The sequence below is a fragment of the Staurois parvus genome, unplaced genomic scaffold (assembly GCF_062004578.1).
Source record: "Staurois parvus isolate SC_StPar_1 unplaced genomic scaffold, SC_StPar_1.0 ptg000585l, whole genome shotgun sequence".
Lineage (NCBI taxonomy): Eukaryota > Metazoa > Chordata > Amphibia > Anura > Ranidae > Staurois > Staurois parvus.
In genome coordinates, this window is record NW_028318381.1 from 64,167 (window position 1) to 91,382 (window position 27,216).

Sequence of the window (27,216 nt, forward strand, 5' to 3'; positions counted from 1 at the left end):
CTGATGTCGGGGGAGGAGGCCTGGCTCGCAGTCTCCGCTCTAATTCATCCCAAAGGTGTTCTATGGGGTTGAGGTCAGGACTCTGTGCAGGACAGTCAAGTTCCTCCACCCCAAACTGGCTCCTCCATGTCTTTATGGACCTTGCTTTGTGCACTGGTGGGCAGTCATGTTGGAACAGGAAGGGGCCATCCCCAAACTCCTCCCACAAAGTTGGGAGCATGAAATTGTCCAAAATGTCGCCTTAAGAGTTCCCTTCACTGGAACTAGGGGGCCAAGCATAACCCCTGAAGAACACCCCCACACCATAATCCCCCCTCCACCAAACTTTACACTTGGCACAATGCAGTCAGGCAAGTACCGTTCTTCTGGCCACCACCAAACCCAGACACGTCCATCAGATTACCAGACAGAGACGTGTGATTGGTCACTCCAGAGAACACGTCTCCTCTGCTCTAGAGTCCAGTGGCGGCATGCTTTACACCACGGCATCCGACGCTTTGCATTGCACTTGGTGATGGAAGGCTTGGATGCAGCTGCTCGGCCATGGAAACCCATTCCATGAAGTTCTCTACGCACTGTTGTTGGGCTCATCTGAGGGCCACACCAAGTTTGGAGGTCTTTAGCTATTGACTCTGCAGACAGTTGGTGACTTCTGCGCACTGTGTGCTTCAGCATGCGCTGACCCCGCCCTGTCATCTGACGTGGCCTACCACTTGGTGGCTGAGTGGCTGTTGTTCCCAGTGGCTTCCACTTTGTTATAATCCCACTAACAGTTGAGCGTGGAATATTTAGTAGCCAGGAAATGTCCCGGATGGACTTATTGCCCAGGTGGCCACCTATCACGGGACCACGCTTGGAGTCACTGAGCTCCTGAGAGCGACCCATTCTTTCACCAATGTCTGTAGAAGCAGTCTGCATGCCTAGGGGCTTGACTGTATACACCTGTGTCCATGGAGGGGATTGGAACACTGGAATCACATGATATGGAGGGGATTGGAGCACCTGAATCACAAGATATGGAGGGGATTGGAACACCCGAATCACATGATATGGAGGGGATTGGAACGCCTGAATCACATGATATGGAGGGGATTGGAACGCCTGCATCACATGATATGGAGGGGACTGGAACACCTGAATCATGATATGGAGGGGATTGGAACACCCGAATCACATGATATGGAGGGGATTGGAACTCCTGAATCACATGATATGGAGGGGATTGGAACACCTGAATCACATGATATGGAGGGGATTGGAACACCCGAATCACATGATATGGAGTGGATTGGAACTCCTGAATCACATGATATGGAGGGGATTGGAACGCCTGCATCACATGATATGGAGGGGACTGGAACACCTGAATCACATGATATGGAGGGGATTGGAACTCCTGAATCACATGATATGGAGGGGATTGGAACACCTGAATCACATGATATGGAGGGGATTGGAACTCCTGAATCACATGATATAAGGGGATTGGAACACCTGAATCACATGATATGGAGGGGATTGGAGCACCTGAATCACATGATATGGAGGGCGGGCCCCATACTTTCGGCAATATAGTGTTCATGTGTGCGGCCATATTTGCACCTTACACATGCAGGCTCTGTTTCCTGCACAAATATTGTACTAAAATGTATAGTTCCTTCTTACACTTTAAGGGCTCATTAAGTCTTGTGGGTGGGGATGGCAAAACTAGGCAGTTAAGCCACCTTTTTACTTACCCCCCTTAAGCAGCCAGCAAAACTGACCGTTGAACAGGGCCACGTAATGGTGAATGCGAAGTGGTGGGACATTTACAGGGTTAAAACAGGTTGTGAAGAAGCGATATGCCTCTCAAACGCCTCTGATAAGTGATTCAGCGCAGATCGCTTTTCAGAGGTGGAACATCAAAGCTGCTCATTTAATCGTAGCCGGCCCATCTCTCCCTGTGTGGCTGATATCTTTGCTGAATGGCACTAGACTCGTATCTCAGCCAACATATCCTGCTGATGGTCATACCTGTCAGGTGTCCGCCGCTTGCCGTTCTCATTCACATCCAGTAGGAGCTGATCGGAGGAGTCGCTGGGTGAGCTGCTGACGCTGGTGTCCAGGAGCAGCTGTTCATTCTGGGCCAGGTACTGAGCCGGGCTTTGCTTTGCCAGGCGGGCGCAGTGAAGGAGCTCCCGCTGCAGCAATGGAAGGTTAGCCTGTGAAAGAGAAAAAAGATTTGATGTATGCAAGCAATAGGAAAGGTGATATGGGCAAGTGCTGCAGCTGCTGCGTGCCTCTCCTATGGGCGCAGAACCCCAAGGTTTTCAAGACATGAAAGTGAAAGTGAAACTGAAAGCCGGGTCCCGTTCTGCGCTGCAGGGCTGCTGGTAGCAGCTCATGTGTGAATGAAGTGTAGGGCTGCTTACATCCTTCATTCATAAATACAATGTAACAACCTGATCGCAATATATTCAGTTGTAACTCTTATGCCCTTTGATTTGCTACTCGGACATCTCCAATATACTGCAAGTGAAAAGAAAAATGGTGGGCACAATACTGGGATCAGGAGGACACAATACTGGGATCAGGAGGGCACAATATTGGGATCAGGGGGCACAATACTGTGATCAGGAGGAAACAATACTGGGATCAGGAGGGCACAATATTGGGATCAGGGGGCACAATACTGTGATCAGGAGGACACAATACTGGGATCAGGAGGGCACAATACTGGGATCAGGAGGACACAATACTGGGATCAGGAGGGCACAATACTGGGATCAGGAGGGCACAGTACAGGCAGGTCAGGAGGGCACAATACTGGGATCAGGAGGGCACAATACTGGGATCAGGAGGGCACAATACTGGGATCAGGAGGGCACAATACTGGGATCAGGAGGGCACAATACTGGGATCAGGAGGGCACAATACTGGGATCAGAAGGGCACAATACTGGGATCAGGAGGGCACAATACTGGGATCAGGAGGGCACAATACTGGGATCAGGAGGGCACATTACTGGGATCAGGAGGGCACATTACTGGGATCAGGAGGGCACATTACTGGGATCAGGAGGGCACATTACTGGGATCAGAAGGGCACATTACTGGGATCAGGAGGGCACAATACTGGGATCAGGAGGGCACAATACTGGAATCAGGATGGCTCAATACTGGGATCAGGAGGGCACATTACTGGGATCAGGAGGGCACATTACTGGGATCAGGAGGGCACAATACTGGGAGCAGGAGGGCACAATACTGGGATCAGGAGGACACAATACTGGGATCAGGAGGGCACAATACTGGGATCAGAAGGGCACATTACTGGCATCAGGAGGACACAATACTGGGATCAGGAGGGCACAATACTGGGTTCAGGAGGGCACAATACTGGGATCAGGAGGGCACAATACTGGGATCAGGAGGGCACAATACTGGGATCAAGAGGGCACAATACTGGGATCAGGAGGGCACAATACTGGGATCAGGAGGGCACAATACTGGGATCAAGAGGGCACAATACTGGGATCAAGAGGGCACAATACTGGGAACAGGAGGGCACAGTACTGGGATCAGGAGGGCACAACACTGGGATCAGGAGGACACAATACTGGGATCAGGAGGGCACAATACTGGGATCAGGAGGGCACAATACTGGGATCAGGAGGGCACATTACTGGGATCAGGAGGACACAATACTGGGTTAAGGAGGACACAATACTGGGATCAGGAGGACACAATACTGAGTTCAGGAGGACATAATACTGGGTTCAGGAGGATATAATACTGGGATCAGGAGGGCACAATACTGGGATCAGGAGGGTACAGTACAGGGGGATCAGGAGGGTACAGTACAGGGGGATCAGGAGGACACAGTACTGGGATCAGGAAGGCACAATACTGGGGTCAGGAGGGCACAATACTGGGAACAAAAGGGCACAATACTGGGATCAGAAGGGCACAATACTGGGATCAGGAGGGCACAATACTGGGATCAGGAGGGCACAATACTGGGATCAGGAGGGCACATTACTGGGATCAGGAGGACACAATACTGGGATCAGGAGGGCACAATACTGGGTTCAGGAGGACACAATACTGGGATCAAGAGGGCACAATACTGGGATCAGGAGGGCACAGTACTGGGATCAGGAGGGCACAGTACTGGGATCAGGAGGACACAATACTGGGATCAGGAGGACACAATACTGGGATCAGGAGGACACAATACTGGGATCAGGAGGCCACAATACTGGGATCAGGAGGGCACATTACTGGGATCAGGAGGACACAATACTGGGTTAAGGAGGACACAATACTGGGATCAGGAGGACACAATACTGAGTTCAGGAGGACACAATACTGGGTTCAGGAGGATAGAATACTGGGATCAGGAGGGCACAATACTGGGATCAGGAGGGTACAGTACAGGGGGATCAGGAGGGTACAGTACAGGGGGATCAGGAGGACACAGTACTGGGATCAGGAAGGCACAATACTGGGGTCAGGAAGGCACAATACTGGGGTCAGGAGGGCACAATACTGGGATCAGGAGGGCACAATACTGGGGTCAGGAGGGCACAATACTGGGGTCAGGAGGGCACAATACTGGGGTCAGGAGGGCACAATACTGGGAACAAAAGGGCACAATACTGGGATCAGGAGGACACAATACTGGGATCAGGAGGGCACAATACTGGGATCAGGAGGGTACAGTACAGGGGGATCAGGAGGACACAGTACTGGGATCAGGAAGGCACAATACTGGGGTCAGAAGTGCACAATACTGGGATCAGGAGGACACAATACTGGGATCAGGAGGGCACAATACTGGGATCAGGAGGGCACAATACTGGGATCAGGAGAACACAATACTGGGTTAAGGAGGGCACAATACTGGGTTCAGGAGGGCACAATACTGGGTTCAGGAGGGCACAATACTGGGTTCAGGAGGACATAATACTGGGTTCAGGAGGGCACAATACTGGGATCAGGAGGGTACAGTACAGGGGGATCAGGAGGGCACAGTACTGGGATCAGGAGGGCACAATATTGGGATGGGGGGGGGGCACAATACTGGGATCAGGAGGGCACAGTACTGGGATCAGGAGGGCACAGTACTGGGATCAGGAGGGCACAATACTGGGATCAGGAGGACACAATACTGGGATCAGGAGGACACAATACTGGGATCAGGAGGGCACAATACTGGGATCAGGAGGGCACATTACTGGGATCAGGAGGGCACATTACTGGGATCAGGAGGGCACATTACTGGGATCAGGAGGACACAATACTGGGTTAAGGAGGACACAATACTGGGATCAGGAGGACACAATACTGAGTTCAGGAGGACATAATACTGGGATCAGGAGGGCACAATACTGGGATCAGGAGGGTATAGTACAGGGGGATCAGGAGGGCACAGTACTGGGATCAGGAGGGCACAATATTGGGATCGGGGGGGGGGGCACAATACTGGGTTCAGGATTACACAATACTGGGTTCAGGAGGGCACAATACTGGGATCAGGGGGGCACAATACTGGGATCAGGGGGGCACAATACTGGGATCAGGAGGTCAGGAGGGCATAATAATGGGATCAGGAGGACACAATACTGGGATCAGGAGGGCACAATACTGGGGTCAGGAGGGCACAATACTGGGATCAGGAGGGCACAATACTGGGATCAGGAGGGCACAATACTGGGGTCAGGAGGGCACAATACTGGGGTCAGGAGGGCACAATACTGGGATCAGGAGGGCACAATACTGGGGTCAGGAGGGCACAATACTGGGGTCAGGAGGGCACAATACTGGGATCAGGAGGACACAATACTGGGATCAGGAGGGCACAATACTGGGGTCAGGAGGGCACAATACTGGGGTCAGGAGGGCACAATACTGGGATCAGGAGGACACAATACTGGGATCAGGAGGGCACAATACTGGGGTCAGGAGGGCACAATACTGGGGTCAGGAGGGCACAATACTGGGATCAGGAGGGCACAATACTGGGGTCAGGAGGGCACAATACTGGGGTCAGGAGGGCACAGTACAGGTTCTGGGATACTGCCTGGGTCACCCCGAGACAAATCTTGGACAGCTGGCAATTAAGATGTAATGCAAGATTATCATAGGGCCCCAACGCACCTGGGGCCCCTGGGTAGTGCCCATGCATGAAGACAGCCCTGAGGGGGGAGGTGCTGGAGCGAGTGGCGATGACATGCAGCCAGGTAGGTGTTGAGGTACGGTGCGTTTGTAACCTTAATGCAGAGAATTTATTAGGGTAAAACACCTCATGTGGCCTCCCTGTACATGAGAGGCTGGAGCCACGATGACGTCACTCTTGTGCCTTCGGCTGCAGCACAGAGCTCTAAAGGTTCGGCTCGGTATGCTTGGTGACGTCACCGGCTGCATTTAATGCGAATATCTCCTAATCGGTAAGTATTTATGAGATGTTCCATTGGACACCTACAGGTAATCCTTAATAAAGACTTTAAAGCTGCTGGGTTAGCATGACAGCCAGGAAACTAGTATTTTCAGAAGTGCAGATCATCAACGGTAGCCAATCATTTATTGGTTGCCTTTCCAGGCCATACAATGAAAAGTCGCCATTGACATTGGCAGTCCTACCTTTAGGAACGGGATGACGAAAGGGCGGAGGGGGAAGTTGGTTGCTTCTTGCAGTTTCGAGTGAAATTCTTCGATTGTGAGCGTGGAATTCTGGGAAAAAAAATAGAATGGGAACCGGTTTAAAGACAAACTCCGCAGAAACTCCCACGAGGCTCCTACTGCAGTTTTCTATGAAATGTAAATGTCTAAAAAAATGTCAGTTCTGCGTTAGCAGCCAATCGAAGGTCAAAAGAAAAATGAGCAGAACTGCCTGCAATGTACTTCAGAATATCACTCACACTTTGTATATGTGACAGGAAATGGTTAAAGCTGAAGTTCAGCTAAAAAAAGAAAATCCCGTAACTCTCATCAGATCACTTACCTGTCAGAAGGTACTCTACACTACCCAAAGTATTGGGCCCAGACCCCCCAAACGTGGTGTGGCCTTCAGATGAGCCCAACAACAGTGCGTAGAGAGCTTCATGGAATGGGTTTCCATGGCCGAGCAGCTGCATCCAAGCCTTCCATCACCAAGTGCAATGCAAAGCGTCGGATGCCGTGGTGTAAAGCACGCCACCACTGGACTGTAGAGCAGTGGAGGCGTGTCCTCTGGAGTGACCAATCGCGCTTCTCTGTCTGGCAATCCAATGTATGTGTCTGGGTTTGGTGGTGGCCAGGAGAACGGTACTTACCTGACTGCATTGTGCCAAGTGTAAAGTTTGGTGGAGGGGGATTATGGTGTGGGGGTGTTTTTCAGGGGTTAGGCTTGGCCCCCTAGTTCCAGTGAGGGGAACTCTTAAGGCAACATTTTGGACAATTTCATGCTCCCAACTTTGTGGGAAGAGTTTGGGGATGGCCCCTTCCTGTTCCAACATGACTGCCCACCAGTGCACAAAGCAAGGTCCATAAAGACATGGAGGAGCCAGTTTGGGGTGGAGGAACTTGACTGTCCTGCACAGAGTCCTGACCTCAACCCCATAGAACACCTTTGGGATGAATTAGAGGGTAGACTGCGAGCCAGGCCTCCTCCCCCGACATCAGTGCCTCCTCCCCCGACATCAGTGCCTGACAAATATGCTTCTGGAAGAATGGTCCAACCTTCTCATAGACACCCTCCTAAATCTTGTGGACGGCCTTCCGAGAAGAGGCAAAGGGCGGGGCCAACTCAATATTGAACCCTACGGACTAAGACTGGGGGGGCCATTAAAGGTCATGTGCATGGGAAGGGCGGGGCCAACTCAATATTGAACCCTACGGACTAAGACTGGGGGGCCATTAAAGGTCATGTGTGTGGAAAGGGCGGGGCCAACTCAATATTGAACCCTACGGACTAAGACTGGGGGGCCATTAAAAGTCATGTGTGTGGAAGGGCCGGGCCAACTCAATATTGAACCCTACAAACTAAGACTGGGAGGCCATTAATGGTCATGTGCATGGGGAGGCCATTAATGGTCATGTGCGTGGAAGGGCGGAGCCAACTCAATATTGAACCCTACGGACTAAGACTGGGGGGCCATGAAAGGTCATGTAAGGGGAAAGGGCGGGGCCAACTCAATACTGAACCCTACGGACTAAGACTGGGGGGCCATGAAAGGTCATGTGTGTGGGAAGGGCGGGGCCAACTCAATATTGAATCCTACAGACTAAGACTGGGGGGGCCATTAAAGGTCATGTGTGTGGAGAGGGCGGGGCCAACTCAATATTGAACCCTACGGACTAAGACTGGGGGGCCTTTAAAGGTCATGTGAGGGTAAAGGCCGGCAGCCCAATACTGGGGGTAATATAGTGTATGTCTCAGGTTGTGGATCCAGGAGAATCCTTCACTGCAGGGTTGCCCAGTCCTCTTCCTGGCTCTGAATTTCCAGGTTCTGTAATAATGAACAGCTTTGCTCTTCAGGCAGAACGGCGGTAGGGATGGTCCCTTCTTCCTCCTCCTCCAATGACAAAAGATCTTTCATTGATTACATGATCTGTGAATGGGGGAGATAACCCTGTGTGACTGAGGAGACTCTCCACCATTCACAGATCCTGTTACAAGCAATGTAACCAAAGAAAAAAATGTTTTGTCAATGAAGGAGGAAGTAGGAGGGAGATGTTCTGCCTGAAGAGCCAAAGCTGTGAACCATTGCAGCGCCAGAAGGTCAGACCCAGGAAGAGGACAGGGCATCCCTGCAGTGAAGATTTCAATGTGGGACCTTCTTTACTAAGTGATGTGACTGAAGCTGTAGGGATTTTCTTCTTTGGTAAACTTCATCTTTAAAGTGCTGAGTTGTGTAATGACGCCTACAATCAGTGCTGCTTCCCGTACTCACCACCAGTCCCAGCACCAGGGCCCGCACCCGCTCCCCGATCTCCGGAGAGATGTCGCTGCCAAACTGCTGCAATGTAGTCAGGAAGCGCTTGAGTTTGCTGAGCTGCCGGGCCCCACAGGCTGGGGGCAGCTGCTGATTGGTCAGTGCAGCCGAGGATGACGCAGACGGTCCGTTGCTGAAACCATTGGGGGTAGATGGGGCTCCATTGATAGCAGTGGGGGAGTGGCTGCTCCCGTTCATTACTATGGAAACAAACAAGAATTACAACTGATACAGAATGAATACTGCGAGCTGATTGGGGCAGATCTGTCATCAAAGAACAAACTTTTCATGTATACTATATTTCCAAAAGTATTGGCCCCGCCCTCCATATCATGTGATTCAGGTGTTCCTATCCCCTCCATATCATGTGATTCAGGTGTTCCAATCCCCTCCCAATCGTGTGATTAAGGTGTTCCAATCCCCTCCCAATCGTGTGATTAAGGTTTTCCAATCCCCTCCATATCATGTGATTCAGGTGTTCCAATCACCTCCATATCATGTGATTCAGGTGTTCCAATCGCCTCCATATCATGTGATTCAGGTGTTCCAATCCCCTCCATATCATGTGATTCAGGTGTTCCTATCCCCTCCATATCATGTGATTCAGGTGTTCCAATCCCCTCCCAATCATGTGATTCAGGTGTTCCAATCCCCTCCCAATCGTGTGATTAAGGTGTTCCAATCCCCTCCATATCATGTGATCCAGGTGTTCCAATCGCCTCCATATCATGTGATTCAGGTGTTCCAATCCCCTCCCAATCATGTGATTCAGGTGCTCCAATCCCCTCCATATCATGTGATTCAGGTGTTCCAATCCCCTCCATATCATGTGATTCAGGTGTTCCCATCCCCTCCTAATCATGTGATTCAGGTGTTCCAATCCCCTCCCAATCATGTGATTCAGGTGTTCCAATCCCCTCCATATCATGTGATTCAGGTGTTCCAATCCCCTCCATATCATGTGATTCGGGTGTTCCAATCCCCTCCATATCATGTGATTCGGGTGTTCCAATCCCCTCAAAATCATGTGATTCAGGTGTTCCAATCCCCTCCCAATCATGTGATTCAGGTGTTCCAATCCCCTCCATATCATGTGATTCAGGTGTTCCAATCCCCTCCATATCATGTGATTCAGGTGTTCCAATCCCCTCCATATCATGTGATTCAGGTGTTCCAATCCCCTCCTAATCATGTGATTCAGGTGTTCCAATCCCCTCCCAATCATGTGATTCAGGTGTCCCAATCCCCTCCATATCATGTGATTCAGGTGTTCCAATCCCCTCCATATCATGTGATTCAGGTGTTCCAATCCCCTCCATATCATGTGATTCAGGTGTTCCAATCCCCTCCATATCATGTGATTCAGGTGTTCCAATCCCCTCCACATCATGTGATTCAGGTGTTCCAATCCCCTCCATATCATGTGATTCAGGTGTTCCAATCCCCTCCATGGACACAGGTGTTCCAATCCCCTCCATGGACACAGGTGTTCCAATCCCCTCCATATCATGTGATTCAGGTGTTCCAATCCCCTCCATGGACACAAGTGTATACAATCAAGCCCCTAGGCATGCAGACTGCTTCTACAAACATTGGTGAAAGAATGGGTCGCTCTCAGGAGCTCAGTGACTCCAAGCGTGGTCCCGTGATAGGTGGTCACCTGGGCAATAAGTCCATCCGTGACATTTCCTGGCTACTAAATATTCCACGCTCAACTGTTAGTGGGATTATAACAAAGTGGAAGCAACTGGGAACAACAGCCACTCAGCCACTAAGTGGTAGGCCACGTCACATGACAGGGCGGGGTCAGCGCATGCTGAAGCGCACAGTGCGCAGAAGTCGCCAACTGTCTGCAGAGTCAATAGCTAAAGACCTCCAAACTTGGTGTGGCCTTCAGATGAGCCAAACAACAGTGCGTAGAGAGCTTCATGGAATGGGTTTCCATGGCCGAGCAGCTGCATCCAAGCCTTCCATCACCAAGTGCAATGCAAAGCGTCGGATGCCGTGGTGTAAAGCACGCCGCCACTGGACTCTAGAGCAGTGGAGACATGTTCTCTGGAGGGACCAATCACGCTTCTCTGTCTGGCAATCCGATGGACGTGTCTGGGTTTGGTGGTGGCCAGGAGAACGGTACTTGCCTGACTGTGCCAAGTGTAAAGTTTGGTGGAGGAGGGATTATGGTATGGGGTTGTTCCTCAGGGGGTGGGCTTGGCCTCCTAGTTCCAGTGAAGGGAACTCTTAAGGTTAATAAATGTTTCTTTTGGGTTTAACACTTTAAATATCCAAAAGACAACAAAGTTCCAGTTTTTCTATCTATATTTAAATGATAAGAATTCAGCGTCACACCGGATCTTCCTCCTCCGACAGACATTCCTGGGGAAGCACCACCCACACGGCTCGGGGGCTCTCAGTCAATGCGTTTCTGCAACAGGCAACCCGGAACATTTCCCGGACGTGTACTCCACGAGCTGAACAGACGCAGGAATAGAGACGCAGGAACATAGACGCAGGAACACAGATGCAGTGCACAGACGCAGGAACACAGACGCAGGAACACAGACGCAGGAACACAGACGCAGTGCACAGACGCAGGAACACAGACGCAGGAACACAGACGCAGGAACACAGACACAGGAACACAGACACAGTGCACAGACGCAGGAACACAGATGCAGGAACACAGACGCAGTGCACAGACGCAGGAACACAGACGCAGGAATAGAGACGCAGGAACATAGACGCAGGAACACAGACGCAGGAACACAGATGCAGGAACACAGACGCAGTGCACAGACACAGGAACACAGACGCAGGAATAGAGACGCAGGAACATAGACGCAGGAACACAGACGCAGGAACACAGACGCAGTGCACAGACGCAGGAACACAGACGCAGGAACACAGACGCAGTGCACAGACGCAGGAACACAGACGCAGTGCACAGACGCAGGAACACAGACGCAGTGCACAGACGCAGGAACACAGACGCAGGAACACAGACGCAGTGCACAGACGCAGGAACACAGACGCAGGAACACAGACGCAGTGCACAGACGCAGGAACACAGACGCAGGAACACAGACGCAGGAACACAGACGCAGTGCACAGACGCAGGAACACAGACGCAGGAACACAGACGCAGGAACACAGACGCAGTGCACAGACGCAGGAACACAGACGCAGGAACACAGACGCAGTGCACAGACGCAGGAACACAGATGCAGGAACACAGACGCAGTGCACAGACGCAGGAACACAGACGCAGTGCACAGACGCAGGAACACAGACGCAGGAACACAGACGCAGTGCACAGACGCAGTGCACAGACGCAGGAACACAGACGCAGTGCACAGACGCAGGAACACAGATGCAGGAACACAGACGCAGTGCACAGACGCAGGAACACAGACGCAGGAACACAGACGCAGTGCACAGACGCAGGAACACAGACGCAGTACACAGACGCAGGAACACAGACGCAGGAACACAGACGCAGTACACAGACGCAGTAACACAGACGCAGTACACAGACGCAGTACACAGACGCAGGAACGCAGACGCAGTACACAGATGCAGGAACACAGATGCAGTACACAGACGCAGTAACACAGACGCAGTACACAGACGCAGGAACGCAGACGCAGGAACGCAGACGCAGGAACACAGACGAAGTACACAGACGCAGGAACACAGACGCAGGACACAGACGCAGGAACACAGACGCAGGAACACAGACGCAGTAACACAGACGCAGTACACAGACGCAGGAACGCAGACGCAGGAACGCAGACGCAGGAACACAGATGCAGTACACAGACGCAGGAACACAGACGCAGGACACAGACGCAGGAACACAGACGCAGGATCACAGGCGCAGGAATACAGACGCAGGAACGCAGACGCAGGAACGCAGACGCAGTACACAAACGCAGGAACACAGACGCAGTGCACAGACGCAGGAACACAGGCGCAGGAACACAGATGCAGTGCACAGACGCAGGAATACAGACGCAGGAACACAGGCGCAGGAATACAGACGCAGGAACGCAGACGCAGGAACGCAGACGCAGGAACGCAGACGCAGGAATGCAGACGCAGTACACAGACGCAGGAACACAGACGCAGTGCACAGACGCAGGAACACAGGCGCAGGAACGCAGACGCAGGACCACAGACGCAGGAACGCAGACGCAGTACACAGACGCAGGAACGCAGACGCAGTACACAGACGCAGGAACACAGATGCAGTACACAGACGCAGTAACACAGACGCAGTACACAGATGCAGGACACAGACGCAGGACACAGACGCAGTGCACAGACGCAGGAACACAGACGCAGGAACACAGGCGCAGGAATACAGACGCAGGAACGCAGACGCAGGAACGCAGACGCAGGAACGCAGACGCAGTGCACAGACGCAGGAACACAGGCGCAGGAACACAGATGCAGTGCACAGACGCAGGAATACAGACGCAGGAACGCAGGCGCAGGAACGCAGACGCAGGAACGCAGACGCAGGAACGCAGACGCAGTACACAGACGCAGGAACACAGACGCAGTGCACAGACGCAGGAACACAGGCGCAGGAACACAGATGCAGTACACAGACGCAGGAACACAGACGCAGGACCACAGACGCAGGAACACAGACGCAGTACACAGACGCAGTACACAGACGCAGGAACACATATGCAGTACACAGACGCAGGAACACAGACGCAGGAACACAGACGCAGTACACAGACGCAGGAACACAGACGCAGGAACACAGATGCAGTATGCAGACGCAGTACACAGACGCAGGAACGCAGACGCAGGAACACAGACGCAGTACACAGACACAGTACACAGACGCAGGAACACAGACGCAGTACACAGACACAGTACACAGACGCAGGAACACAGATGCAGTACACAGACGCAGGAACACAGACGCAGGACACAGACGCAGGACACAGACGCAGTGCACAGACGCAGGAACACAGACGCAGGAACACAGGCGCAGGAATACAGACGCAGGAACGCAGACGCAGTACACAGACGCAGGAACGCAGACGCAGTACACAAACGCAGGAACACAGACGCAGTGCACAGACGCAGTGCACAGACGCAGGAACACAGGCGCAGGAACACAGATGCAGTGCACAGACGCAGGAACACATATGCAGTACCCAGACGCAGGAACACAGACGCAGGACACAGACGCAGGAACACAGACGCAGTGCACAGACGCAGGAACACAGACGCAGGAACGCAGGCGCAGGAATACAGACGCAGGAACGCAGACGCAGGAACGCAGACGCAGTACACAGACGCAGGAACGCAGACGCAGTACACAGACGCAGGAACACAGGCGCAGGACACAGATGCAGGAACACAGGCGCAGGAACACAGATGCAGTACACAGACGCAGGAACACAGACGCAGGACACAGACGCAGGAACACAGACGCAGGAACACAGACGCAGGAATACAGACGCAGGAACACAGACGCAGGAGCACAGACGCAGGAGCACAGACGCAGGAACGCAGACGCAGGAACACAGACGCAGGAACACAGATGCAGTACACAGACGCAGGTACACAGATGCAGTACACAGACGCAGGAACACAGACGCAGGAACACAGACGAAGTACACAGACGCAGGAACACAGACGCAGTACACAGACGCAGGAACACAGACGCAGGAACACAGACGCAGTACACAGACGCAGGAACGCAGACGCAGGAACGCAGACGCAGGACAGACGCAGGAACGCAGACGCAGGAACACAGATGCAGGACACAGACGCAGGAACACAGATGCAGTGCACAGACGCAGGAACACAGACGCAGGAACACAGACGCAGGAACGCAGGCGCAGGAATACAGACGCAGGAACGCAGACGCAGTACACAGACGCAGGAACACAGACGCAGGACACAGACGCAGGAACACAGACGCAGGAACACAGACACAGTGCACAGACACAGGAACGCAGACGCAGGAACGCAGACGCAGGAACGCAGACGCAGGAACACAGACGCAGGAACACAGACGCAGTACACAGACGCAGTGCACAGACGCAGTACACAGATGCAGGAACACAGACGCAGGAACACAGACGCAGGAACACAGACGCAGGAACACAGACACAGTGCACAGACGCAGGAACACAGACGCAGGACACAGACGCAGGAACACAGACGCAGGAACACAGACGCAGGAACACAGACACAGTGCACAGACACAGGAACGCAGACGCAGGAACGCAGACGCAGGAACGCAGACGCAGGAACACAGACACAGTACACAGACGCAGGAACACAATATAGCTAAAAATATAATAGCGATGATTGAATGTGATGAAGTCTGCGACTTGCCCAGGAATATATCAGCTGGAGCCGGAGGTCCCCTTTAAGCACACACACGGGAATGCGTGTTGTGATTGCCCGATGTGTACAATCCCGGGAGATCTTCATACTTATCCAACATTCCTGATCCATATCAGGACAAACGGACATTATAAAAAGGGGGGGCTGCCCCTCCGGTGCCCCGATTCCTCCGCATTGTCTATGGCCGGCACCTATTGGCAGGTTTTCGGGGATTGGCACTTACCTTGCTGCAGCTTTCCCCCCTCTCTGTACAACCGTCTGATCGCCTGACACACGCACACACACACACACACACGGCACCCAGTGCAGGCGGAGGGGCGGCCCACGAAAGAGCAGCCGAAAATAACCGCATGCCCACAAATGACAGGTGGGATCCCAAAGTGACACTATGTGTGTGTGTGTGTCCGGCTCACATGTTCTGTGTGTGTGTGTGTGTGTCCGGCTCACATGTTCTGTGTGTGCGTGTGTCCTGCTCACATGTTCTGTGTGTGTGTGTGTCCTGCTCACATGTTCTGTGTGTGTGTGTGTGTGTGTCCTGCTCACATGTTCTGTGTGTGTGTGTGTCCTGCTCACATGTTCTGTGTGTGTGTGTGTCCTGCTCACATGTTCTGTGTGTGTGTGTGTCCGGCTCACATGTTCTGTGTGTGTGTGTGTCCTGCTCACATGTTCTGTGTGTGTGTGTGTCCTGCTCACATGTTCTGTGTGTGTGTGTGTCCTGCTCACATGTTCTGTGTGTGTGTGTGTCCTGCTCACATGTTCTGTGTGTGTGTGTGTCCTGCTCACATGTTCTGTGTGTGTGTGTGTCCTGCTCACATGTTCTGTGTGTGTGTGTGTCCTGCTCACATGTTCTGTGTGTGTGTGTGTCCTGCTCACATGTTCTGTGTGTGTGTGTCCGGCTCACATGTTCTGTGTGTGTGTGTGTGTGTCCTGCTCACATGTTCTGTGTGTGTGTCCGGCTCACATGTTCTGTGTGTGTGTGTGTGTGTGTCCTGCTCACATGTTCTGTGTGTGTGTGTGTCCTGCTCACATGTTCTGTGTGTGTGTGTCCGGCTCACATGTTCTGTGTGTGTGTGTGTCCTGCTCACATGTTCTGTGTGTGTGTGTGTCCTGCTCACATGTTCTGTGTGTGTGTGTGTCCTGCTCACATGTTCTGTGTGTGTGTGTCCGGCTCACATGTACTATGTGTGTGTGTCCGGCTCACGTGTTCTGTGTGTGTGTGTCCGGCTCACTTGTTCTGTGTGTGTGTCCTGCTCACATGTTCTGTGTGTGTGTGTGTCTGGCTCACATGTTCTGTGTGTGTGTCCGACTCACATGTTCTGTGTGTGTGTGTGTTGTCTGGCTCACATGTTCTGTGTGTGTGTGTCTGGCTCACATGTTCTGTGTGTGTGTCCGGCTCACATGTTCTGTGTGTGTGTGTGTCCGGCTCACATGTTCTGTGTGTGTGTGTGTGTCTGGCTCACATGTTCTGTGTGTGTGTGTGTGTCTGGCTCACATGTTCTGTGTGTGTGTGTCAGGCTCACATGTTCTGTGTGTGTGTGTCAGGCTCACATGTTCTATGTGTGGGTGTCCCCGGCTCACATGTTCTCTGTGTGTGTGTGTCCGGCTCACATGTTCTCTGTGTGTGTGTGTGTGTGTGTGTCCCCGGCTCACATGTTCTCTGTGTGTGTGTTTGTCCGGCTCACATGTTCTGTGCATGTGTGATATAAATATTTGGTGGCACACCTCTTGGAAGACTGAAATCAATGGCTTCCTGTCACCATCAATAATGACTTTCCTCCACCTCTCTCCTGGAATTTTGGGTCGCTCTTCTTCCTCCAACTGCTCCGGGTCCCTCAGATTGGAAGGTTCCGTTCCCCAGCTGCTGGTCTGAGATCTCTCCACAGGAGCTCTATGGGATGGAGATCTGGACTCATTGCTGGCCAATTCAGTCCTCTCCAGCACTTTGTCTGAAACCATTTCTGGGGGCTTTGTGACGTGTGCTTTGGGTCATTGTCCTGCTGGAAGACCCATGACCTCTGATGGAGACCCAACTTTCTGACACCGGGCCCCACACTGCACCCCAGAATTATTTGGTAGTCTTCAGATTTCATAATGCCATCCACACGGCCAAGACCTCCAGTGCCTGAAGCAGCAAAGCAACCCCAAACCATCAGTGACCCCCCCACCATGTGTGACTGGAGGGACTGTGACCCCCCCACCACGTGTGACTGGAGGGACTGTGACCCCCCACCACGTGTGACTGGAGGGACTGTGACCCCCCACCATGTGTGACTGGAGGGACTGTGACCCCCCACCACGTGTGACTGGAGGGACTGTGACCCCCCACCACGTGTGACTGGAGGGACTGTGACCCCCCACCACGTGTGACTGGAGGGACTGTGACCCCCCACCACGTGTGACTGGAGGGACTGTGACCCCCCACCATGTGTGACTGGAGGGACTGTGACCCCCCACCACGTGTGACTGGAGGGACTGTGACCCCCCACCACGTGTGACTGGTGGGACTGTGACCACCCCACCACGTGTGACTGGAGGGACTGTAACCCCCCACCACGTGTGACTGGAGGGACTGTGACCCCCCACCACGTGTGACTGGTGGGACTGTGACCACCCCACCACGTGTGACTGGAGGGACTGTGACCCCCCACCATGTGTGACTGGTGGGACTGGATTGTTTTCTTTGAAGGCCTCAATGCATTTTCTGAAAACAGTAGAATGATGGACTTTACCAAAAAGCTGCCATTTTGTTCCGTCTGTCCCCAGCACATTCTCTCAGAAGGATTTTGGCTTCCTCAGGTAAGTTTTGGCAAACTCCAATCTGGCTTCTAATATGTTTCTGTGCCAGCAGTGGGGTCCTCCTGGGTCTCCAACCATATTTCTGTGTCAGCAGTGGGGTCCTCCTGGGTCTCCAACCATATTTCTGTGTCAGCAGTGGGGTCCTCCTGGGTCTCCTTCCATATTTCTGTGTCAGCAGTGGGGTCCTCCTGGGTCTCCTACCATATTTCTGTGTCAGCAGTGGGGTCCTCCTGGGTCTCCTACCATATTTCTGTGTCAGCAGTGGGGTCCTCCTGGGTCTCCCACCATGTTTCTGTGTCAGCAGTGGGGTCCTCCTGGGTCTCCTCCCATATTTCTGTGTCAGCAGTGGGGTCCTCCTGGGTCTCCTCCCATATTTCTGTGTCAGCAGTGGGGTCCTCCTGGGTCTTCTACCATATTTCTGTGTCAGCAGTGGGGTCCTCCTGGGTCTCCTCCCATATTTCTGTGTCAGCAGTGGGGTCCTCCTGGGTCTCCTCCCATAGTGTCCCTTTTCCTTCAGATGGCGATGTATAGTGGGAGGGGACACACTTGTACCCGGTGCCTGACGGTCAGCTTGGATTTGTCTGGAAGTTGATGGAGGTTCTTCATCCACCATTCCAACAATCCTTCATTGCAATCTTTGATCAATTTTTCTCTTTCATCCTCGTCCAGGTAGATTACCTACAGCACCATGGGCTGGAAACTTCTTGACAATGCTGCGCACAGTGGACACAGCAACATTAGGATCTCTGGAGATGGACTTGTCACCTTGAGATGGTCCATGCTTTTCCACCATTTTTGTTCTCCAATCCTCAGACAATTCTTTGCTGCTCTTTCTCTCCTCCATGCGGCACACAGAGACACCCAACAGGAAGGTGGAGGCCAGGTGTCACCATTGTCCCCGGTTGTTGGTGTGATTTCTATGTTGTCAGCGCCCGGTCATGGATATGGGGAGTCTAATGACAAATTACAGGAACATCACAGGCTGGGAATGCAATTATTTCTCACAATTTTAAGAAGGTGCCAATAATTTTGTCCATTTTGGGGGTTTGGCGTGGAATGGGTCAGATTTGGCTTTTTGTTTCTCCACGTTTTTGTGTCACCGATACAAACCAAAGAAACAAACATGAGAATTCCGAGACATTTGTAATGGCAGCAATTTTCTGGGGAAGTGTTGCGTTATCTGACGGAAATGTGGGGGGGGGGGGGGGCAAGATATTTGGCCATGACTGTACACACAGTATATACACATTGGGGGAGAATTACTGGAGCACTCAGGATCTGGTGCAGCTGTGCATGGCAGCCAATCAGCTTCTACCTTCAGCTTGTTCAATGAAGCTTTGGTAATAAAACCTGGAAGCTGATTGGTTCCTGTGCAGAGCTGCACCAGATTTTGCACTCTCCAGTTTTATATATACACAGTGACGGAAATGCGTATTTGCCCCCCCGATGCTGAATGTTCGCCCCTCACACAGAAATGATCGGTCTAACAATGGAATGTTTGCCCCTCACACAGAAATGATCGGTCTAACAATGGAATGTTCGCCCCTCACACAGAAATGATCGGTCTAACAATGGAATGTTCGCCCCTCACACAGAAATGATCGGTCTAACAATGAAATGTTCGCACCTCACACAGAAATGATCGGTCTAACAATGGAATGTTCGCCCCTCACACAGAAATGATCGGTCTAACAATGGAATGTTCGCCCCTCACACAGAAATGATCGGTCTAACAATGAAATGTTCGCCCCTCACACAGAAATGATCGGTCTAACAATGGAATGTTCGCTGTAACACTGAGAGACAGAATACAACAACAAATTCAGCAGAAATGCGTCTAACAAATGATGACGGATCTGCATGTTCATGAGGGAAAGAAGGATTTGATCTCCTATCATTCAGCAGGATTTCTGGCTCCCAGGTGTCTCTCATACAGGTAACAAGCTGAGATTAGAAGCAGTCTCTTAAAGGGAGTGCTGCTAATCTCATTGTGTTACCTGTAAAAGAGACACCTGTCCACAGGAGCAATCAAACCATCAGATTCCAAACTCTCCACCATGGCAAAGACCAAAGAGCTGTCCAAGGATGTCAGGGACAAGATGGTAGACCTACACAAGGCTGGACTGGGCTACCAAACTATGGCCAAGCAGCTTGGTGAGAAGGTGACAACAGTTGGTGCAATCATTCACAAATGGAAGAAACACAAAACAAGTGTCAGTCTCCCTAGGTCTGGTGCACCATGCAAGATCTCACCTCGTGGAGTGTCAATGATCATGAGAACAGTGAGGAATCATCCCAGAACTACACGTGAGGATCTTGTCAATGATCTCCAGGCAGCTGGGACCACAGTCACCAAGAAAACAATTGGTAACACACTACGCCGACAAGGACTGAAATCCTGCAGTGCCCGCACGGTCCCTCTGCTCAAGAAAGCCCATGTCCAGGCCCGTCTGAAGTCTGCCACTGAACATCTGAATGATGCAGAGGAGGACTGGTGGGAAGTGTTGTGGTCAGAGGAGACCAAAATCCAGCTCTTTGGCATCAACTCAACTCCCCGTGTTTGGAGGAGGAGGAATGCTGCCTATGACCCCAAGAACACCATCCCAACTGTGAAACATGGTGGTGGAAACATTCTGCTTTGGGGGGGGGGGGGGGTTCTGCTAAGGGGACAGGACAACTGCACCACATCAAAGGGACGATGGACGGGGCAATGTACCCTCAAATCTTGGGTGAGAACCTTCTTCCCTCAGCCAGGGCATTGAAAATGGGTGGTGGATGGGTGTTCCAGCATGACAATGACCCAAAACACACGGCCAAGGCAACAAAGGAGCGGCTCAAGAAGAAGCACATTAAGGTCCTGGAGTGGCCTAGCCAGTCTCCAGACCTTCATCTGATGGAAAATCTGTGGAGGAGCTGAAAGTTCGAGTTGCCAAACGTCAGCCACCAAACCTTAATGACTTGGAGAGGATCTGCCAAGAGGAGTGGGCCAAAATCCCTCCTGAGATGTGTGCGAACCTGGGGGCCAACTCCAGGAAACGTCTGACCTCTGTGATTGCCAACAAGGGATTGGCCACCAAGTACTAAATCATGTTTTGTGAAGGGGATCAAATCCTTCTTTCCCTCATGAACATGCAGATCCGTCATCATTTGTTAGACGCATTTCTGCTGAATTTGTTGTTGTATTCTGTCTCTCAGTGTTACACCAAACATTCCATTGTTAGACCGATCGTTTCTGTGTGAGGGGCGAACATTCCATTGTTAGACCGATCATTTGTGTGAGGGGCGAACATTCCATTGTTAGACCGATCGTTTCTGTGTGAGGGGCGAACATTCCATTGTTAGACCGATCATTTCTGTGTGAGGGGCGAACATTCCATTGTTAGACCGATCATTTCTGTGTGAGGGGCGAACATTCCATTGTTAGACCGATCATTTCTGTGTGAGGGGCGAACATTCCATTGTTAGACCGATCATTTCTGTGTGAGGGGCGAACATTCCATTGTTAGACCGATCATTTCTGTGTGAGGGGCGAACATTCCATTGTTAGACCGATCATTTCTGTGTGAGGGGCGAACATTCCATTGTTAGACCGATCATTTCTGTGTGAGGGGCGAACATTCCATTGTTAGACCGATCATTTCTGTGTGAGGGGCGAACATTCCATTGTTAGACCGATCATTTCTGTGTGAGGGGCGAACATTCAGCATCAGCCGGGGAGCAAATACACATTTCCTGCACTGTGTATATATATATCCATCCCTCTATATACACACATACAGTACATACATAGATTACATGCACACATTAGGGACACGGATTATGGACACGCACACGCATCTGTTCCTGTTCAGCTTAAACTAAACCCCATCAGATCAGAAGCTTCCACAACCCGACATCTAATTACAGAACATCTGGCTGGAGGAAGCAGATCTCATGAAGGGGCTGAGAGAGACGATACGGTGTGTGAGATCCAGAGAGACGATGCGGTGTGTGAGATCCAGAGAGACGATACGGTGTGTGAGATCCAGAGAGACGATGCAGTGTGTGAGATCCAGAGAGACGATGCAGTGTGTGAGATCCAGAGAGACGATGCAGTGTGTGAGATCCAGAGAGACGATACGGTGTGTGAGATCCAGAGAGACGATGCGGTGTGTGAGATCCAGAGAGACGATGCGGTGTATGAGATCCAGAGAGACGATGCAGTGTGTGAGATCCAGAGACACGATGCGGTGTGTGAGATCCAGAGAGACGATGCGGTGTGTGAGATCCAGAGAGACGATGCGATGTGTGAGATCCAGAGAGACGATGCGGTGTGTGAGATCCAGAGAGACGATGCGGTGTGTGAGATCCAGAGAGACGATGCAGTGTGTGAGATCCAGAGAGACGATGCGGTGTGTGAGATCCAGAGAGACGATGCGGTGTGTGAGATCCAGAGAGACGATGCGGTGTGTGAGATCCAGAGAGACGATGCGGTGTGTGAGATCCAGAGAGACGATGCGGTGTATGAGATCCAGAGAGACGATGCGGTGTATGAGATCCAGAGAGACGATGCGGTGTGTGAGATCCAGAGAGACGATGCGGTGTATGAGATCCTGAGAGACGATGCGGTGTGTGAGATCCAGAGAGACGATGCGGTGTATGAGATCCTGAGAGACGATGCTGTGTGTGAGATCCAGAGAGACGATGCGGTGTGTGAGATCCAGAGAGACGATGCGGTGTGTGAGATCCAGAGAGACGATGCGGTGTGTGAGATCCAGAGAGACGATGCAGTGTGTGAGATCCAGAGAGACGATGCAGTGTGTGAGATCCAGAGAGACGATGCAGTGTGTGAGATCCAGAGAGACGATGCAGTGTGTGAGATCCAGAGAGACGATGCGGTGTATGAGATCCAGAGAGACGATGCGGTGTATGAGATCCAGAGAGACGATGCGGTGTATGAGATCCAGAGAGACGATGCAGTGTATGAGATCCAGAGAGACGATGCGGTGTATGAGATCCAGAGAGACGATGCGGTGTATGAGATCCAGAGACAATGCGTCGTATGAGATCCAGAGAGTTGATGCAGTGTGTGAGATCCAGAGAGACGATGCGGTGTGTGAGATCCAGAGAGACGATGCGGTGTGTGAGATCCAGAGAGACGATGCGGTGTGTGAGATTCAGAGAGACGATGCGGTGTATGAGATCCAGAGAGACGATGCGGTGTGTGAGATCCAGAGAGACGATGCAATGTATGAGATCCTGAGAGACGATGCGGTGTGTGAGATCCAGAGAGACGATGCGGTGTATGAGGCACAGCTTATTGTTCCTAATGATAAATCCAGCCCTGCTGAGGGTACTTAGGTCTTGTGGGCATTACAAGGAGGGCACTTGCTTCATGGTGTAAACCCCTTACACCCCCCCTCCCCTCCCCCAAGCATGGCTACTTTACACAACACGTGTGACGGAACACCGGCAATCCTGGCATTTCTGAACAATGTATATGGACCCCGGGCAGGCAAAGCCATCGCTGCAATTCTGTTTGTGCTGAAGACTGCGCTGGACTGGCTGGATCGGTCATCGGTCGGCGATGGGTGGGTGGGTAGGTAGGTGGGTAGGTAGGTAGGTGGGTAGAAGTCCCCGCAGTCAGTTGTACCCAATGGTACGCCTGGCGATTAAACGAAAATACAGCTGCAGTTGAACGAACGTTTTTTTGAGTCAATGACATGCACATCGAATGTTCTGCCAAACCATCTTTCATAAACGGTTGTTCGGAAATCGAAGAATGTATCGTCAGCTTTGACAAGGACCCCCCCCCCCGATGGAAGCCTGCTGGGGGCCACATGTACCACTAGTACTCCCTATATATGTGTATACAAGGAGCAGACATCCAGGAGTATAAATATCTCCATTTATCTGCTGCAAGTCGGTTTATAGACATTGTTTGTAAGTTCCTGAAAAATAGACTTTCATAAATAGTTTATCAGGGAAAAAAATGCCTGGAGCATGTCGAAAGTATCATGTATGTGAGTACCCCTTGTGAAAGTACCCCTGGAGTGCATGAGTACCTCTCGTGACAGTACCCCTGGGGTACATGAATGCCCCTTGTGAAATTACCCCTGGGGTACACAAGTACTTCTTGTGGGGCAGCACAGTGGCTAAATGGTTAGCACTTCTCCCTGGCAGTACGCAGGTCGTTGGTTCGAATCCCAGCCATGGCACCACCTGCCTGGAGTATGCATGTTCTCCCTGTGCCTGCATGGGTTTCCTCCAGGTACTCCGGTTTCCTCTCACACTCCAAAGACATGCTGGTAGGTTTGTTGGCTCCTGTCTAAATTGTCCCTAGTATGTGTATGTATGAATGTAAGTTAGGGACCTTAGATTGTACGCTCCTCGGGGGCGGGGACTGATGTGAATGTACAATATATATGTAAAGTGCTGCGTAAATTGACAGCGATATATAAGTACCTGAAATAAAGAAATAAAGTACCCCTGACGTACATGAGTACCTTTTGTGACAGTACCCCAGGGATACATGACTAACTCTCGTGAAAGTACCCCTGGGTTACATGAGTACTTTTTGCGAAAGTAACCCTGGGGTGCATGAGTACCCCATGTGACAGTACCCTGGGATACATGACTACTTCTCGTGAAAGTACCCCTGGAGTACATAAGTACTTCTTGTGAAAGTACCCTTTGGGTGCATGAATACCTCTCTTGACAGTATCCCTGGGGTACATAAGTACCCCACGCGGAAGTACACTTGCACTACAAGAGTACCTCTTGTGGAAGTACACCGGAATACATGACTACTTCTTGTGAAAGTACCCCTGGGGTACATGAGTACCCCTTGTGGAAGTACCCCTGGGGTACATGAGTACCCCTTATGGAAGTACCCCTGAAGTACATGAGTACCTCTTGTTGAAGCACCCTGGGATACATGACTACTTTTTGTGAAAGTACCCCTGGAGTATATGAGTACCCTTTGTAGAAGTACCCCTGGGGTACATGAGTACCCCTTGTGGAAGTACCCCAGTGTACATGAGTACCCTTGTGAAAGTACCCCTGGAGTACATGAGTACCTCTTGTGGAAGAACCCCTGGAGTACATGAGTACCCTTGTGAAAGTACCCCTTGTGAAAGTACCCCTGGAGTACATGAGTACCCTTGTGGAAGTACCCCTGGGATATGAGTACCTCTTGTGGAAGTACCCCTGGAGTACATGAGTACCCTTGTGGAAGTACCCCTTGTGGAAGTACCCCTGGAGTACATGAGTACCTCTTGTGGAAGAACCCCTGGAGTACATGAGTACCCTTGTGGAAGTACCCCTTGTGGAAGTACCCCTTGTGGAAGTACCCCTGGGGCACGAGTACCTCTTGTGGAAGAACCCCTGGAGTACATGAGTACCCTTGTAGAAGTACCCCTTGTGAAAGTACCCCTGGGTACGAGTACCTCTTGTGGAAGTACCCCTGGAGTACATGAGTACCTCTTGTGGAAGTACCCCTTGTGGAAGTACCCCTGGGATATGAGTACCTCTTGTGGAAGTACCCCTGGAGTACATGAGTACCATTGTGGAAATACCCCTTGTGGAAGTAACCCTGGGGTAGGAGTACCTCTTGTGGAAGTACCCCTGGGGTAGGAGTACCTCTTGTGGAAGTACCCCAGGGGTACATATACCTTTGGGTTTCTGGCAGAGCCTGCAGACAGGCTGGGGAAGGTTTGGTGCAACTGTTGGGGCAAACTGGTGGCACCTTGTAGAAGAACCAGAAGTCTCAGCATTCCACGACAGCCAACAGTCGGCCCACTGGCCCTTGCCGTTCCTAAGCAGGCTGCTCATACCTTGTCTATAGTGCCACCCCCAATTTTCCATACAGACCCCCCCCCCCTCCCTCGCGCCCCCCAATTTTTAAGTGCCATCTCACTTGTGCTGGGGGTGTAGGAGGAAGTGCGGTTGGCCCCTTGGCTCAGCGCGGGCGATGGAGGGGGCATGGTGGGCGGTGTGGTCCTCGTCTGGGTCTTCACATCGGCCGGTGAGTCTGGCATTGTCACGCGGGTACGGAGCCAACTGCCTGCGAAGAGGAAACAAGAGAAGGATGAGAAGAGCCGCCAACAATCACAGGTTCCCCCTCCAATCCCTGAGATGACAGATTGCCCCAGGCCGGGGGTGGGGTGGATGTGGCCCTTCAGGTGGGGAAGGTCGGGGTGATGGAAGCGGGAAGGAGAGCAGCAGCTAAAGCCATTCCGAAACACCTGCTGCTGGGCTCAGCTGTGGCGGCACACCACCACCCCCCCACCCCTCGCCCTACCACCTCCTGCCGCTCTCTACTATTATTAACCCTTGCCGGGCCGCCGGCGCTCTGTTCCTCTGCCAGCGACGAGGTCCGCAGGGTTCACTGCAGTTTGAGAGCCGAGGACAGGTGTGCGGCAGCTGCCCAGATCCGTCCCGCAACTCCAGCCAAGACCAAAGAAGGGAACGCCGGGCAGAAGACAGGAGGGAAGGGGGCCTGCCAGGGCCGGCTCTGCGCCTTAACCCCCTGCTTGCCACCCGGCGGCGGCGGCACAGCTTGCAGGGTTCCCGGCCTCTTTCTGTACCAGCCTGGTGCGTTGTCTCTCTCTCACTCCGGCATACGCCCCGTTGGCCCGGGACCGGCGCGCACCATATGGGATTGTGTCCCCAGTGGCCCCTCCTGGTGCCACCGATAAGAGGCTCCCTGTTAGGAGACGCACTTTTCTCAGCGCCGGGGTTTGTTATTGCGTTTTGTGTTTTTTTTTTTTTTTTGACAGGTCTTGGAAAACTCCAGAGCTCCCGGCCAGGAACTCTCCTCCTCTCTTCCCATTATTTTTATTTGCTCGCTAATGGGCTGCAGCTGGACGCTTGAGCCGAAGCCGACATCTGGAGTCCATCACCAGCACGGGCATCCAGGCTCACGTCTGCACAATGGTGCCAAATGAAGAGCCGGGGGGAAGGGGGGGCGGTAAAGATGGGGCATTCTACATAGGCTGGCTGTAAGGTGCCATGTGCTGCTGGACTAAGGGTGCCAGCCAACCGTGCCCCCCCCCCCCGGGGGAATTGGGGGTGTGTGTGGGGGAAGGGGGGCAGGGCAACGTAAG

General features: G+C 52.2%; 1 protein-coding gene across 1 annotated transcript in view; it reads right to left on the reverse strand.

The window, feature by feature from the left end:
• The window catches only part of LOC149450068 (transcriptional corepressor CBFA2T3-like), a 60,293-nt gene extending 33,906 nt beyond the window's left edge, over positions 1-26,387 (reverse strand). The window contains exons 1-4 of the mRNA XM_089692396.1: positions 26,028-26,387; positions 8,915-9,156; positions 6,624-6,713; positions 2,014-2,201 (exon numbers count right to left, since the gene is read on the reverse strand). Coding sequence (XP_089548522.1) covers positions 2,014-2,201; positions 6,624-6,713; positions 8,915-9,156; positions 26,028-26,148 — 641 coding nt within the window. The 5' untranslated portion in view covers positions 26,149-26,387. The remainder of the gene's footprint in view (positions 1-2,013; positions 2,202-6,623; positions 6,714-8,914; positions 9,157-26,027) is intronic.
• Between the last annotated feature and the right edge of the window lie 829 nt (positions 26,388-27,216).